At 33.6% G+C, this 17,448-nt stretch overlaps 1 protein-coding gene across 7 annotated transcripts in view; it reads right to left on the bottom strand.

The window, feature by feature from the left end:
• The window catches only part of mats (MOB kinase activator-like 1), a 29,912-nt gene that overhangs the window by 7,784 nt on the left and 4,680 nt on the right, over positions 1-17,448 (bottom strand). For all 7 annotated transcript variants that reach the window (XR_013883289.1, XR_013883290.1, XR_013883292.1 and 4 more), the window contains exons 2-5: positions 8,848-9,044; positions 7,876-7,961; positions 7,423-7,503; positions 6,862-6,948 (exon numbers count right to left, since the gene is read on the bottom strand). Coding sequence is in view for 1 of the 7 variants with exons in the window: in XM_080174775.1 (XP_080030901.1) it covers positions 6,862-6,948; positions 7,423-7,503; positions 7,876-7,961; positions 8,848-8,962 (369 nt within the window). In the remaining 6 variants the exon portion in view is untranslated. The remainder of the gene's footprint in view (positions 1-6,861; positions 6,949-7,422; positions 7,504-7,875; positions 7,962-8,847; positions 9,045-17,448) is intronic.

The raw sequence follows: 17,448 nt of genomic DNA, 5'->3' as shown, positions 1-17,448 counted from the left end.
TAAATGTAATCTACAGAAGGGGTAATTTTGTGTTTCATCATTGAGAATGTACATCAATTTATCGGCTATTGTCTTATCCCTTTAGATCCCTGGTAGGGAACAAGCATAAAGAAATGTATACCTATTAATCTTAAGTTTTTTCATCTATGTCATAATGGGACGTTAACTGAATCAAAAATTTAATCTCTATATTAAAGAAAAAGAAAAAAAATGGAGTTATTATGAGTAAATGTCTTAATGCCTATTTATATTTTTTGTGTCTAAAGGGAAGAAGGCAAAGTGGATTGGACAAACTTGCAAGAAGAATAGATAAACTCAAAAAAAGCCCATTTAAAAATACGCAGAACTTTTTTGTAAGAAGTACACGCTAAATTTTTTTTATTGCATTTATCGCCGAATTAGGCAATTTGGAATCATTTGAGACCATGTTATTTTTTTCAAAAAATTTTCCCCTAATAACGCTCCCGCCGTCCACCGCCATTTTCCGCCGCCGCCAACAATTTTTTTTATTGCATTTCTCGCAGATAAACGAGAATTTGAGAAAAAAATGACTGTCCCCCCAGGGTTGGTTAAGGGGAAAAATTTTTGAAAAAAATAACATGGTCTCAAATGATTCCAAATTGCCTAATTCGGCGAGAAATGCAATAAAAAAATTTTTGGCGGCGGAAAACGGCGATACCGCCGCCATTTTTTATTCAAATATTTTTTACTGATCTACTGATAAAGGCAAATTATTTGTAAGCGAAAAATGAGATTAACTTAAAAGAAATGCAATGTGAAAGAAAAACTCTTATTTCTCCAAAGAAAAAAGAAAAACTTTCAGAAATTCAAATTTGTTCTCATCTTAAATCAATATTTCCTCTAATCATTGAAGTTGAATTATAGTTCTTAGAATAGTTATATAGAAATGCAGTTATTAATAGCAAAGCCGTTGTAACAGGTCGTCCTTCCTTTTAACAGGTTAAGAAGCTTAAGATTTCGATAACTACTGTTCATTTAGAGGTCTCCATTTTAGGCAAGCTTCACATAGGGCCCGGGATGTTTTTAGACTAATTTAATTTCAGATTTAAATCTTGAGATGGTTTTTGGCTATTTTAATGCTATTCCCTGAATCCCTATCTGTTCCTTCATAGATCCCAAGTGCGCTTTCACTAGTTAAATAAAAAGTTTTGCAACCATCTTGTAATCAACGCGCAAATAGCACTTAGAATCTGAATTTCAGGATGAAATTTTGAATGAGTAATCCTTGATAGGTCTATTTTCCCTAAATCGAATAAAAAGTAGGAAAAGTAACGGCTGGCGGCTCAGCCGTTAAGCCGGTTTTTGGCTATTTTCAGAGCAAATTCATCATTTATAACGGAGAAATCAACTTTGTGAATTATAGTTTTAAATCATTTGGTATAAAATGATAATCTTGGCATTTTATAGCTTCTACCAGCCTTTTTTAGTCGGTTCTAGCTGTTTAGCAGCTGGTACTAGAAATTTTAAAAAAGTTTATTGGTATCATTATCGATAATTTTGCCCTAAAAAAAGCCCAAAATCTGCTAAACGGCTGAGCCGGCACCCGTTATCCTTTATTTTTCCAACTTTTTATTCGATTTATGAAAAAATAGACCTACCAAGGATTACTCATACCAAATTTCATCCTGAACTTCGGATTCTAAGTGCTATTTGCGCATTGATTACGAGATGGTAGCATTAACCCCCCCCCCCTCACCTCAATTTTAATAAAATATTTTAAGTAGGTATTATCTTTTATTATAATTTTCGTTAGTTTTAGATAATTCATACAAGATGCCGAAAATTAAAAATAGAATGAGGACGGTTTTTGACAATATTTTGAAAAAAAAGATAATACTTTATGGTCACATATATAAACACAATAGAATTACTTAATTTAATCAGTATGGACCACAGTAATTTCGAAAGTATAGATTTGCTATATTTTACTAGACTACCGTTTTACAAAACTTTTAAGGCTTACAAATGATTAGAAACACCATACTATCAAGTTGGGGTAAATGGTAAAAAATTGAAAAGGCATAAACAATCTATCAGAAGCTTTTCTCATTAACAAACTAAACCGATATAATATTAGATAGTGTTGCTATATTTTACCAGGAATCCTTAGAATAAAGTAACAGGATGTTTGTTTGTCTGTGTGTCGGTCTGTATATAAGGATATCGCTAACCGCTGAACCGATCGGGTTCTCCGTAACAAGGTAGCTTCTCATAGGTCCCGGGAAAGTTTATAACTATCGATAAAGAGAAAAGACAGAGAATTCGACAAAAATAAAAAAGAATTAAAACACAGCCCTGCGGATATTTTTGCTATTTGCTAAACACATAACTAACACAATCTATCGGCGAAAAAAATATTTTGGTAAATAGCTAATTTTAAAATAGATTGAATGAAACAATTTTATGTGTCCCTAGAGGCCTCTAGGGGAGTAGCCGCTAGTTATAAAGAAACTATAATTATAAATTCTAAGAAAAAAAGAAAATAATCTAATCTAGCAAAGTTTTTGGTTTCATTATAGTGAAGAAAACTTGTTCCGACAAAGTGGAAAGTTTTTTTTTATCGGCGCAACTGCTTTCCACAAGGGCTAAATGTTAGATGGTCTATCTTTAATTAACCTAAAGTGGACTTTTTAATTGTATAGCTTAGCTTTAAAAAAGAAATATAGAAGTATTAAGTGATTGGAAAGGTTTTAAAAAGTAACCAGCAAATAGCCTAAAACTATCACTGAAAATAGAAAGAGGATAGATATAAATAAAATGAGCAATTGCACAAAAAAAAACACTAGGTAGGTACCATCGGATGTAATCATTCTTGTTTTGTAATAAATCTTTTTCTTTAATAGGTTTCTCAATACATATTTTAGCTTTTCCAATAGTTTTGGCTCAGGCTCATTATAGGCAGAAACAGAAATTATTCTTATGTATAGGAAAGATATACAGCCATGGCATGGATAGACGTGTAGAGAGGGGAGAGGGGTAAAGGGATGTTTACCCTCTCAAGCTCTGAAACCTCTCATTTTAACTCCTTTACTAATTTAGCCCCTTTATTTCAACCCCCTCAAAATAAAAGCTTGCGCATGGACGTCCCTATTGGCATGGTGTTTTGGTATATTCGATGGATAATTGAATACCATTACTATAAATTCTATTTTCACCTCTAGACGTACTCTAAAAACATTTGTAAGCTCTCATACACAGTAAATACATTTTTATCCAACTGATTTGATTGTTTTTCTGATAATATTTCTCTGTTCCTAATTACAATAAACGAGAAAATATGGCAAAACTAATATCTTGAAAGAATCGATATAGGAATTATGGGAATTACTTTTTAAGGGCAAAGCTTTTCTACAATCCTCAAGAGTTTATTCTTTATGTAACAACTATCAGGTTTTTTTTTTTTTTGGGGGGGGGGTAAATTTTTTTCTAGGGGCGATTTCTCTTGGGAGAATGGTGTTACCCTCCCCCAAAATAGTTATAAACCTTTATGGGACCAATGAGAAGCAACCCTGTTTTGGAGAACCCAATAGGTTCCGCAATTGGCGAAATCCTTTGGTACAAACAAACAAACACACAGACAAACATCATGTTACTTTATCCAATTATCCAATGGATCTTAAAACTTTTAATACCATTAACATTATGTTAAAAAAATGAGATTTCTAGACAATTAGTCGTTTGTCCTCAACTTTGTCTAAATACTTAAGCTTCACTTTTATGGATGTTGTCATCCTTGTTTAAGTGTGTTTTGTTATGATCTTCAATGAATCGAAAACACCTAAGTCAATGTTGATAATATGTCACAATCAAGGATAAAAAAGATTAGTTAACTGTTATGCAGTAACAAAATTTTAAATGTTTGTTATAAAAAACAAATATACTATTGATATGATAATAATCTAACTTAAATATATATATGATTTTTTTTGTGCATTTACGATAAAGTGTGTTTGTTCCTAAAAAAAAACAAATTAGTCTAAACGATAGTGGACAAAGTAATGCCACGTCTTGCGGTCGTAGCGGTCATGCGTCATATTGGAAGGGTGATGCAAATTTCATATCTCAGTTATCGCTATTTGATTTACTATTTTTCTCTATAAGATAAAAGCGATGCTTGCAAGATTATTTTATTCGCTAAAATATAAAGATAGTTTTTTTTCCAATCGTGAAATCTGGGATCTGAAATTTGCGTCACCCTTCCAACATGACGAAAAGTGGGGTAAGACCGGTTCCCATCGTTTCTAGTCCTTGAGTTAAACTCAATCAGTCTAAACTACCTTTCCTTCTCAGACCTCTTTTAACGACCCCGACCCCCTCCCCTTTCCCTATTTCATAGAAATTCCTACGCACGTACAGGGATCTTAAGGGATAAGAAAATAGCCGATAAATTGATGTACATCCTTAATGATGATATACAAAATTACTCCTTCTGTATATGAAACGTTTGAACACTCAACTTAATGAAACAACCGACCGAACTTCTACGATTAAAGTTGTTAAGCCAACTCACTATGTGCCCAGAATTCCAATATAAAACAAAAACTCATAGTTCTGTTAATTTTGCTTCAAATTGGGTAAAATCTTTTGGGTTGGGTCACTAATTACCCCAAGTTTTGGTATCTTTAAAAAAAACGGCGGCAGGATCGCCGTTAACCGCCATTTTCCGCCGCCAAAAAACAACATTATCTCAAATGATTCCAAATTGCCTAATTTGGCGAGAAATGCAAAAAAAAAATTTGGCGGCGGCGGCTGAAAACGGCGGGAGCGGCAGGCCCGCCGCCGTTTTTTTCAAAGATACATAAAATTGGGGTGATTAGTGACACCCTAAAAAGATTTGGATCCAATATCTTAAAAGCACAGGAGAAGCACTGAATTTAAGATATACCTTGATAAATGAGAATTTGAAAATGAAGATACCAAAACTTGGGGTGATTGGTGACACAACACAAAATATTTTACCCAATTATCTCTAAAACTAAGGGAGTAGCGCCCAAAATAAAATTGCTGGTATGTCGTGTTTCAAGTCACCACATTTTACCCCCCCCCCCCCCCCTTAAATAAATTATCAATGAAATACTTATAAATTTATATCAATTGATTTGTTTCAGGGAGGGAGGGGACATTGGGCTGTTTATTACACTAGTCCCCAAAGCTTTATAATAACGTTTTATTATCCATTGGTTTAGCAACTTTAGGGGCTTTTACTGAATTTTAATTGTTTTTTTTTTCAAATGTTAAATGTCCAAACGTTTAAACCACTAATTGTAATCTACAGAAGGGGTAATTTTGTGTATCATTGTAAGTTCATCAATTTATCGGCCATTAACTTATCCCAGGATTTGTTAACATTAATAACTATAAACAAGGAAACATGTTAATTCTTTTTCATTAAAAAATTGACCTATTATTATTGCTGCGCTACTTTTAGACAAAGCAATCCTTGTTTTAAAAATAAAAGCAAATATATCACAAATCACCCCAAAAGCACTAAAAACTTTAATCCAAAGGCCTTGCAATCAAAGGATTGATTGTCTGCAATAGGGCCTTTATCAGGAAGGAAGGGGACATTGGGCTGTTTATCACTCTAGTCCCCAAAGTTTTATAATAACATTTTCTTATTTGTTTATTAAGTTGAGTGTCATAACTTTTCAACCAATAATTGTAATCTACAGAAGGGTAAGTTTGTGTATCATTATTGGTAATGTACATCAATTTATCTGCCATTCTCTTATCCCTTTAGATCCCTAGGCCTTCATACATTTATTAACAAATTTGCTTAAATCTTTTAGTTTCTTTACAAGTTTGCTTAACTCCTTTAATTCATTAGGGCGTGCATATGAATTGGAATAGGTTTTAGTTTTATAAAATTGAAACATTTAAGATATTATTCATTTGATTTAAAGAATGGTAATTGATTAGAAGCAACAGGTTTGATTACATAGCTTAAATGAATATTTCTAGGCGTGTGCAGGGGGGGCCTCACCCCAAACTCCGGGGGTGAGGGGGGGGGGGCGAGGATATCCTTTAAAGACTTTAAGCAATAAAAATAAGGGATTGTATCAAAAAATTGCATCGAGAACTATAAATATCACGATAAAATTATTTGTAAAAAACAGGTATTTCATTTTAATTTGTGTAAAAATTGCTATAAAATGGGTCCGACCGCTCCTACAAAAATGCGGGAAAACAAATTCAGCTAACGATGCCGCCAGTGAAACCAACGGGATTCATTCACTGAGTGCCTTGGTTAAACATGTGTAAAGGTCTGATATGCGGCATCGTTAGCTGAAAAGAGATCAAACTATTTGAAGTTGAGAGTATCATTACAAAATATTATAATTCCTGATTCTTTAAGGGGGAATGCTTTGACATCAATTTTTTCATAAGTTTTATAGGTAACCGTATAAAAACTAATTTAAAATCGTATAGTATATTCAATAAGCTTTCAAAAAAGGTATAACATATTACTGTAGCTTAATTTTTGGTAGTTTGACGATAATTTAAAGTTTGCATATAAAATGTAATTTCAATAGCCAGGCTTTATTACAAAATCCTAAATATTTAGGTAGGCTACTTCTCGAAGCTGTAAAATTATAAGTAATTGATATTTTCACCTCTAGCTTTGGGAATCCTTCTCAAATATGACAAAGATTAACCTAAAACTTTAAAATTGGTCAATATTCAAAAGTGCATTTTTTGGAATCTTGGAGTTTTTGCATTGGCTGGGCACATAGTGCAACTAATAAAAAACGTTATTCAAAACTTTGTGGACTAGTGTAATAAACATCCCATTGTCCCCTCTCTCTCTCTGGTGCACGTACCTATATGAAATTATCTTACCTGAACCCAAGTCATTAGAAAGTCGATATATTTTGGGGCTGAACACTTGATTGGTTTCTTAACTTGATTTCCATCCGCCCAGTGGTACTAGAATAATAATCATAGAGTAGCTGTGCTAGATTTTGGTCTGTTAGTTATGTACTTAGACAAAAAAATGATAACTGTTATTTCATGTACAAGCACAAAACCACATAGATTTTCTACAAATATTTTAAGTATCGCTTCGAAACCGATTAATATCCGGTGGATTAGAACCGGTTCTCTGCCATCTTGAAAAATTATGTATAGTTGCTTATTATATCCAGTTTTCTACAAATATAAAAATGGTTTTAACCTTATAATTGTACATTTTTATATCAGCGGAAAGCTGTTTATAATTCGATGCGATTAATAACTATTTTCAAACTAATGAAAATTCGGTAGACAAAAAAATTAAATCCGATAAAATCGGCTAGGTAAGTTGTGCTAAACTCAAAAAGTGATGATGAAAGAAGTAAAAAAATATGCCTTAAGAAAAAAGGCAACTAATTTAAATCAAAGTTGTGAAAAAGCGTAGCTTACCTCATACTTGGGTCCAGCACTCATAACACTACAACTAGATTCTGTACAAAATTCTGTGATTGTACCGTAAAGCATGTTTATCTAAATAAAAAAAAAGTAAAAAGTTTTGTGAAGTGAGCAATTTAGGTATTAGATTTACAACCCGCTTTTCTCCAAAAGTTTAAGCTCTACCAATGCAATGAAAGAATTTTAAAAAAAGATCATAAATCTCTTTTAAAAATTCCTTTAGTAAAACCAAAAACATTTTTTAGTATTTTGTAAAATTTGTGTATATTTGACTTCAGTAAAATGTTTGATTACACACCGTACAATAATTTTTTAATGCTTCTAGAATTTCACTAACTTCAAAACCACGAAATTCAGTAAGCTAAAGTACTTTGACGTTGCGAAGTACGGACAGACCGACGGATATAACCTAGTGTAAGAGTAGCTGCGCTACAAATAGTACGGTACCTGGTTGAAAAAGTCTACCGTATTGACGGCCACCCACTCGTGTATATCCTCTCCCTCTGGTAGCATCACTGCAGACCGAAGATTGCCTGCAATTGGTAAATAATTATGGTACCTATACAGGGATAGGACAAAAAAAATAAATTTATTTTCCCATAATTTATTTTTCACTGCCCAATCAGATAAAAATAAATTATTAAAAGAAAAAGTTTTAAGGTAGGTATTAACTTGATATATTTAGTAATATCCTATTATACAGAAGAGAGTTTTTGTTTTCTGAAGCTTAAGATCTCAATAACTACTGAACTGATTGGGTTCTCTATTTTAGGTAAGCTTCACATTGATCCGGTGGTGGGTTTAGGTTTTTTTTTCATTTTCAGATTTAAGTCTTGGTTTGTTTTTAAGTTCTAGCAGCCCCTTTGAATAAAAACCCCCCTAGATGCTCGGGGCGTAGCCACTAGTATGTTTAAAACGTAATACAATCTGTCATGAAACAAAAAGTAAATTGAGATATGTGTCTTGAACGCATGGATATATTGAAGCGGACAGACCTAAACTAAAAATGGCTGCGCTCCCTCCAATAATAATGTATATCTATTTTAGTTAAACCATGATTTTAATTTTGTATATCTATTGTGTTGTTGATTCCTTCCCTAAAATTATATAATTTTCGGTTTTAACCCATCCTAATTTTGTAAATATTTCATTTATTACGTTGTTGATCACTTCCCCTAAAATATAAGGGGAATAAATCTATCATTATCGCATTAATCCTATTCTAATTTTGTAGATATTGACTTTAGTATTAAAACTGTGTATTATTAATCTCGTGAATAAAACCTGTGTGTTATTGGGGATAAAAGCGAAGCTTCTCTACAATTAAACTGAGTAACGCCAGTCTGTAGTGTTTTGTATATCGCGCTTGTTAAGCTAGGATATTAAAGTTGTGTACAAAAATGTAAGATGAATGCTAACCTGAGCCGAGGGTGGCAGCCGCGTGTTTCATCAACTCGTGCTGGTGCGACCCCTCTGGAATGTTTTTCTTGGGCTTGAAAGTTTTTGAGGATCTATTTCCAAATAGAAAGCTCATTGTGGTGCTTGGCGGGTTTTTTCTCCTTTCAGGGACTCTGGTGGATTACACAAGACGCTTACTTACTGTTTCTTTAATATAACTGAAATAAAAAGGTATTTTTATTTATCAATTTAATATGTAAAATAGCATATTGACAACTTCTAAAATTAATACACAAGTAATAAAGAAAAAACAATTAAGGAAAGACCTCTTTTTTATGCTCGTTTTAGGTTGATTAAGAAGGGCAAGAAAAGCCCTACAAGAAAAATACCCCATAAAGACAGGATCCTGCAGGGTTAGAGGCTTCAAATAAGTTTTTACACATTAGAAAGTTAGGATATGGGGAAAGTTTCAGTGGTCCAGAAATAGGTAGGTAGGAGTGAAATTACCGGAAAATAATATGAAAACTAATAAATATATATGACAAAGCAATTTTAATTGCTGTGCACACCACTAGAAGTATATAGCTTAATTTAAACAGTGTAGAACACATGCACTTTGAATGTTTAAAATGCAATATAAAGTCTGGAAAAAACCATAAAAATAAACAAAAGCTGAACTCTTGTTGTAAGTTGGTACATAAATAATAAAATATAATATATCTCAATTCTGGCTAAAGTTTTCTCGTATCAGGAATCAACGGCTGATTTCCTTATACAAAAGTAACAGGATGTCTGGGTGTGTGGTTATGTATTTGTCTGTACCAAAAAATATTATCTTGCTTACCGCTGAACCGATATGGTTCTTCTTTGCAATGTAGCTTATCTTAGTTCCTAGAAAGGTTCTCAACTTTCTGGGGGGAGGTTACCTCCCAAGATAAATCGCCCTTTAACAGACTAAGAAAAAAAGTTTTAACTCAAATATCAACTAAGCGAGAAACACCCTAAATATCCCCCCCCCCCCCCACCTGCTTATTTGATATGATGAACTCTAGGGGTCTTGGTGTCGCTTTGAGTTCTACACCTCTCCACGCACCATGAAACAAACCCCGCGTCTTATAATTGCAGTGTAAAGCGTCCATTCGCCCAATAGACAACTAACCCTTTGATTGCACGACCTTTATCTTAGAAGTCCTCACTGTCCCCTGCCCATTTACTTAACAATATTTAAAACTAAGTAGATCTACCCTTTTATTTCTGATAACTATGTGTGTGGTTGGTAAAAAGTTAATTTTCCACAACATTTGTTCCATTGAACCCGAACAAAAAAGTAAATACAAAATTTTTATAACATCATTTTAAACTCAACTTGAAAGCCCTTGCACAGTAAAGGACAATTATTGAATTTTGATTGATTATTTTAAGTTGCGAAGCTACTCTAAAATTCATTTTGTCTGTCCGTCTGTCAGCTAGTCCGTAACGCTATGGGGAATATGTGATTTTCTCAGCTGTTATTTAAGATACACTCTTTAGTCTTTTTTTGTAGATTCTCTGTATCAATTAGCATCCAATATCTAATTTTCTTTGTCCGTCGGTATGTCAGTATGTTGCTAAATATATACATCAAAACTATGATTGTGAGAAAGGTTTCGTGATTTTGATTTTAACAAATGCTCTTTAAATCTCCCTGTCCATATTCCAATCCGTGATTTTTTAGTGCTTTGCTACTTAGGGATGTTATTATCCTTGTATACTATATTATTGAGGAAAATTCCCAGTTTTTTTTACTGTTAAGTGCTCTCATAATATGCTTTGAAAAAAACCTTATTGCATGCAAAATGAAATTGTAAAACGTGAAAAAGGTGAACAAAATCTAGTAAAAAAAGGGACATTGTGTTGGCTACTCTCCTACAAAACTACGGATAACATTCCAACAGGGAAGGACCATTAAGTATATACCCTGACAAGTAGAATCCAATCGGTTCAGTGGTTACCGAGATCTTAAGGGACAGACGGACAGACAGACGTACGGACGGACAGACATCAAGCTACTTTGTATTATAGATATATTAGATAATACCTATAACCATAAGAAAGAGTAAATACTAATCCTATTATATAAAGTAGTAAGGTTTTTTGTCTGAAGCTTAAGATATCAAAAACTACTGAACTGGTTGTGTTCACCTTTAGGGGGAAGCTTAACGTTAACATAGGTATCAGGATGGTTTTAGGTTATTTTCCAACCCCTCTTCCTATCCATTTTAAGCTCCTAGATGCTAGGTGCGCAGCTACTAGTATAAAAATAAAGATTATTTTTAAAAATATTTATTTTGTGCACAAAAGTTGGTCAAAGTAAAAGCTAAATCTGATTTAAAGTAAACTTAATCGCTTCAAAGACATTTCTGGTAAATCTAATTGAAAATTACATTTCAAGTTAAATGTAGTATGTGAAGGAGAATTCGCATATTCCCTTTTATTACATGTGAACTATCCAACCCCCCAACCCCCATTTCATTTGCTCTAAATCTTACATTTACAACTAGCGGCTACGCCCCTAGAGGCCTCTAGGGGCACTTGAGACGAGAGTTGAATCCGAAAACCCAGTTTTTAAAATTTATCTAAACAACTCCATATTTCATCTAAGTTTTTTAAAGGATTGTATTTTTTTTGTAGAGGGGGGGGGTATTTTCTAGGGGCGATTTCTCTTTGGACCTACCCAGGACCTATGAGAAGCTTCCCTGTTAAGAAGAACCCGATCAGTTCAGCGGTTAGCGAAACCCTTCGGTAAAAATAGACAAACAAACAGACATCCTGTTACTTTATTATTAGGATTAGCTATAATGTTTCTTAGTGGTTTAATTTACTAAGTTATTGTTCAAAGATATTCTACAAAACCAGATTAATCTAGAAAAGTTACAAAAAATTCGACTTGACAATCGAATAATCAATAATGATAAAAAAACCTGTCTTAAAATGCTATTAATAGTCTGTAATTGATCTTAGGTAGGTATTACTTTAAAACTCTTCAAAACAGGATTTTATATAAAACTTCACTAAAAAATATAATCACAATAACCATATGAATTCAAGTTTTACTATTATACAGATTCCTTAGCCTCTGAATTAAATTACATATCTAATTGCAATGTTATGCTCTTCAGTGGAGATTAACATTACCTAAACTCATCCATGTCAAGTCAGCTATTTCATTGTCAGGGATACAGTGATTGGTCACAGTAATATATAGTGTTGCTATTTCTTTAGTGTATTTTGATAAATTAACACTCAACAGACAACAAACTCTGGGATTGGGTTCCAGGACAAACGCAGGAGTCCCAAACGTCAGAGTGGACAAACGTCGGAGTGTTTAAATATTAATTTTATTAAGTATTTCTATGCAGATTAGGTTAGGTTAAGATATGAAAGAACAAATAAGTCCCCCGCAGGGGTTAGGCATTAAAAAAAAAAAATAGGTTAGGTTAGGTTAAGTGTACATTCCGACGTTTTTCCACTCTGACGTTTGGGACTCCTGCGTTTGTCGTAGGACCACAGCTCAGGTGATCAAATGCCGTTGTGTAAAGAAGGTATCAGGTTCGAGTCTGGCCTTAAGTAAGATTAATGGATAACTCAACAACGTGCATGCATAGTTTAAACTTCCAGATAAAAGTAGTGCAATCCCAGGTCCAAGTTTTTGGTATCACGCCGTGTAGGCCAGACTCGAACCTGATACCTTCTTTACACAACGGCATTTGATCACTTATATCCTACCCTTTCACAAGTATTAGAGTTGTGGGGGGGGGGGGGTATCTTTCTTTGATTCAAAATATGTCTTTATGTAGTCTCAAACTTCTTTCATTTACATATCCATTTATCTCTTTGCATGCAGTGCATAGGATAGATTTAATACAAGGGGGGGGGGGGAAGTTCTGCCACTTTCGCGTAAACAGTGTGCAGTGGACTAGGTATTGATTTTAGATTATAGGTTATTTAGGATAAAAGTTTACTTTTGGGTATTAGTTCACGTATATTTAATCATTTTTTGAATAGGTCTCCAGGTTCAGGTGCTGCAGGCTGGAAGGTCGTTTCTGGACAGGTAAAAAAATTAAAAAATTTTTGTTTGAAGAGTTAGAGAGCAACTTATAAAACAAAATATATTTCTTTTTGAATGTTATTAACATATCTGCAGAAAAAATTAAATTCGGCCTCCAGGTTCAGGTGCTGCAGGCCTCCAGGTACACTCTGGACAGGTAAAAATTAAAAAAATTTATTTGAAGAGTTAGAGGTACACTTATTAAACCAAATATGCATCTTTTTGAATGTTATTACCATATTAGAAGAAAAAATGATCGGCCTCCAGGTTCAGGTGCTGCAGGCCTCCAGGTACACTCTGGACAGGTAAAAATTAAGTTTTCTTATTTGAAGAGTTAGAGGTACACTTATTTAACCAAATATGCATCTTTTTTGATGTTATTACCATATTTGAAGAAAAAATGACAATCGGCCTCCAGGTTCAGGTGCTGCAGGCCTCCAGGTACACTCTGGACCGGTAAAAATTAAAATTTCTTATTTGAAGAGTTTGATGTACACTTATTTAACCAAATATGCATCTTTTTGGATGTTATTACCATATTTGAAGAAAAAATGACAATCGGCCTCCAGGTTCAGGTGCTGCAGGCCTCCAGGTACACTCTGGACAGGTAAAAATCAAAATTTCTTATTTAAAGAGTTAGAGGTACACTTATAAAACAAAATATGCATCTTTTTGGATGTTATTACCATATTTGAAGGTAAATTGACAATCGGCCTCCAGGTTCAGGTGCTGCAGGCCTCCAGGTACATTCTGGACAGGTAAAAATTTTAAAAAAATTATTTAAAGAGTTAGAGGTAAACTTATTAAACCAAATATGCGTATTTTTGGATGTTATTGTCATATTTGAAGGTAAATTGATATTCGGCCTCCAGGTACAGGTGCTGCAGGCCTCCAGATCCATTCTAGACAGGTAAAAACTAAAAATTTAAAAAAATTATTTAAAGGGTTACAGGTACACTGCTTAAGTACATACTGACGTTTTTTAGGACTTGATTATAGAGATGCTTTGTTTATAACACTATACCTAGTGATAGGAATCAGTATTAAAAAAATAAGATGAATAAGATAATTTTAACATTCAAAATTTGTTGTCAAAAAATATAAAAAAAAACAGCTTGTTTTAAATGGCTGTACGGATTTCTTGTAACATTTATAGAGTTGCTGCGTTTTCTAAGTCGTACCTAACTGTTATAGAAATCAGCATGCAAAGTTTGAAATTGATAGAGCAATTTTAACCTGTTTGAATGAACAAAAAGAGCTAACTGTAACGGACAGACCATCCCTAATTACAGAAAAGCTTTGCTTTTACAAATTACCAGTGTATTTCTCCTGAATTTGAAAATTTTAGGGTGATTATTGGATTTTAAAGAGATCCTCTCAAACGTGCAAAGCAATCTGTCAAACTTATACTTCCAACTTTAAAATATATGAAAGAAAATTAAGTACCTGTACACAACTATATTCTTTACTGGAGTAGAAACATGGCCTCTTCTTTTCTTTCTCCTAAGACAAACAAAAAAAGATTTTTGAGATCTTTTTAGAATATATTAAAACAAAATCACAATTTTCTTTGAAGTCTTTAGACGTCATGACATTGTTGATAGACCAACAGACCAAGAAAATGCTTATTGGCATAGGGAATTTCCAACTAAAAAAAAGTAAGCATATTATCTTGAGTACCTAGTTGCCAAGAAATTTACATTTATTCCATAATATTTCTTACATATGCACAGACAAACAGTCGGCCATTTAGAATATCAGAGGAACTTTTAACAAATATAGAATATAAAAATAAATACAATTTTTGCCAGAAAGTGTCAGGAATTCCTGCCTTTTTCTTTAGACGTGGATTGAATATACAATCTAAGAATTTCTTTATATTTTACTAACCTGGATGGAGAATCTGTAGCTCTGAATGACATCTGGATAAAATTAACCTCTCTCAGTAATAATTTTAAAATTATTTCACTAGCATCTATACTTTATAATCTGAATCCTATTGAAATTGCATTCCCCATTCTGAGTATCTGTAATATTATATCTTAGACAGAATTATATTTTGCATATGTGTGGAAAACCATACATAAACAAAAAGTAATAAATACAGATCTATCTAGCTGGCTCCTGGAGGCCACCTTGACCCTATCTGGAGCACAACTCAAACCTTTCATCTAAATAAAACAAATTATAAAATTAATTTTTTAAACCTGTCCAGCAGGCTCCTGGAGGCTACCTAGAGCCTGCCTGGAACAAAAATAGAAGACTTACTTAATAAATTTTGTCATATTATTATATTTTAATAATTTTCTATTTAGAAACCTTTCCTCTAATATCAAATATTACCTTTATTGGAATTTACCTTGCCAGCGGCCACAAGCAGTCACCAGTGGTCACCAGGATCCAGGTAAGGTGTCCAAATCAAAAAGTATCAAAAAATATTATAACTGCCTGTCCAGAGTGTACCTGGAGGCCTGCAGCACCTGAACCTGGAGGCCGATTGTCAATTTACCTTCAAATATGGTAATAACATCCAATAAGTTGCAAATTTGGTTTAATAAGTGTATCTCTAACTCTTCAAATACGAAATTTTAATTTCTACCTGTCCAGAGTGTACCTGGAGGCCTGCAGCACCTAAACCTGGAGGCCGATTGTCAATTTACCTTCAAATATGGTAATAACATGCAAAAAGATGCATATTTTGTTTTATAAGTGTACCTCTAACTCTTCAAATACGAAATTTTAATTTCTACCTGTCCAGAGTGTACCTGGAGGCCTGCAGCACCTGAACCTGGAGGCCTATTGTCATTTTTTCTTCAAATATGGTAATAACATCCAAAAAGATGCATATTTGGTTAAATAAGTGTACATCAAACTCTTCAAATAAGAAATTTTAATTTTTACCTGTCCAGAGTGTACCTGGAGGCCTGCAGCACCTGAACCTGGAGGCCGATTGTCATTTTTTCTTCAAATATGGTAATAACATCAAAAAAGATGCATATTTGGTTAAATAAGTGTACATCAAACTGTTCAAATAAGAAATTTTAATTTTTACCTGTCCAGAGTGTACCTGGAGGCCTGCAGCACCTGAACCTGGAGGCCGATTTTAAATTTTTCTGCAAATATGATGATAACATCCATAAAGATGCATATTTGGTTAAATAAGTGTACCTCTAACTCTTCAAATAAGAAAACTTAATTTTTACCTGTCCAGAGTGTATCTGGAGGCCTGCAGCACCTGAACCTGGAGGCCGAATTTAATTTTTTCTGCAGATAAGTTAATAACATTCAAAAAGAAATATATTTTGTTTTATAAGTTGCTCTCTAACTCTTCAAACAAAATTTTTTTAATTTTTTTACCTGTCCAGAAACGACCTTCCAGCCTGCAGCACCTGAACCTGGAGACCTATTAAAAAAATGATTAAATATACGTGAACTAATACCCAAAAGTAAACTTTTATCCAAAATAACCTATAATCTAAAATCAATACCTAGTCCACTGCACACTGTTTACGCGAAAGTGGCAGAACTTCCCCCCCCCCCCCTTACATTCATTTGATCAGTTTATGTAAATTAACCCTTATAAGTCGGACCCCTTTATGTACCTTAATCGGTTTCCCCGACAATCAAGAGTTAAGGATGAAAAGTGAGGTAGGGTAAAGCGGGGCGAACTCAGTGTTTTTTTCGGTTTTTTGAACCTGCAAATCGTAAAAATTATTTTTTTTAAATGGGACCAAGACCAGTAGAAAGATCTCGGAAAAGTCGATCAGGTCCTAAAAGGACGTAAACCAAGGACTTTGGGAAGTTTGTCAAAATTGATCTTTAAAACGGCACCGACTTCGCCCCGCCTTGAGGCGAAGTCGGTAGGGCATTTTCAAGCTTCGAAAAATCGATGACGTATTGATTTTATTACAGCATGCCCAAAAGGTAAAAGTTGCTAAATGTAATAAAGAGTATGCACAAAATTTTTTATTAAGATAGGTCAATTTTTTCTACAAAAAAAAAAATTTCCGAAGTACGCGAAAGGGATAGTTTCACGAAGTGCATTTTAAAAAAAATAGTGAACTGTAAGTTTTTTCTATTTTAAATAACATATTAGTGCATAATATAAAGTTATTGATTAAAATTAAAAGATTTGACCAGGGATTTTCCTTAAAAAATGAGTTTTCATTTTTATTTTCAACTTCGTTACATGTTATATATGGCAAAAACTTTTTTGTCATCCGGAATCCGCCCAATTTCCGGCCAATTTTGGAATCCGAATCCGGATCCGGAATCCGTTTTTTATAGCGGATTCCGGATTCTAAATTGGTAGGCTAAATTTAATTTAAATAGGTTAGAAAATACCAAGCACATTTTTAGGACATACATAGCACTTAAATTTTTAAATTTACTAATGTGATGTAAATGTTTTAGTTATGCTGGAAGTCAACACTTTAAACAAATCAAGGCTTCAACCAAGTAACATAGTGATAAATTAACGAAAAAAGCTATCCCTCTGTGACGGACGGCCTTTTAAAATATTGATAGAATCCGGA

Source organism: Acartia tonsa, chromosome 10, assembly GCF_053477335.1.
Source record: "Acartia tonsa isolate MP-2025a chromosome 10, ASM5347733v1, whole genome shotgun sequence".
NCBI classification, from domain to species: domain Eukaryota; kingdom Metazoa; phylum Arthropoda; class Copepoda; order Calanoida; family Acartiidae; genus Acartia; species Acartia tonsa.
The sequence above is the reverse complement of the archived record's forward strand: the minus strand, read 5'-3'. Positions and strand labels throughout refer to the sequence as shown.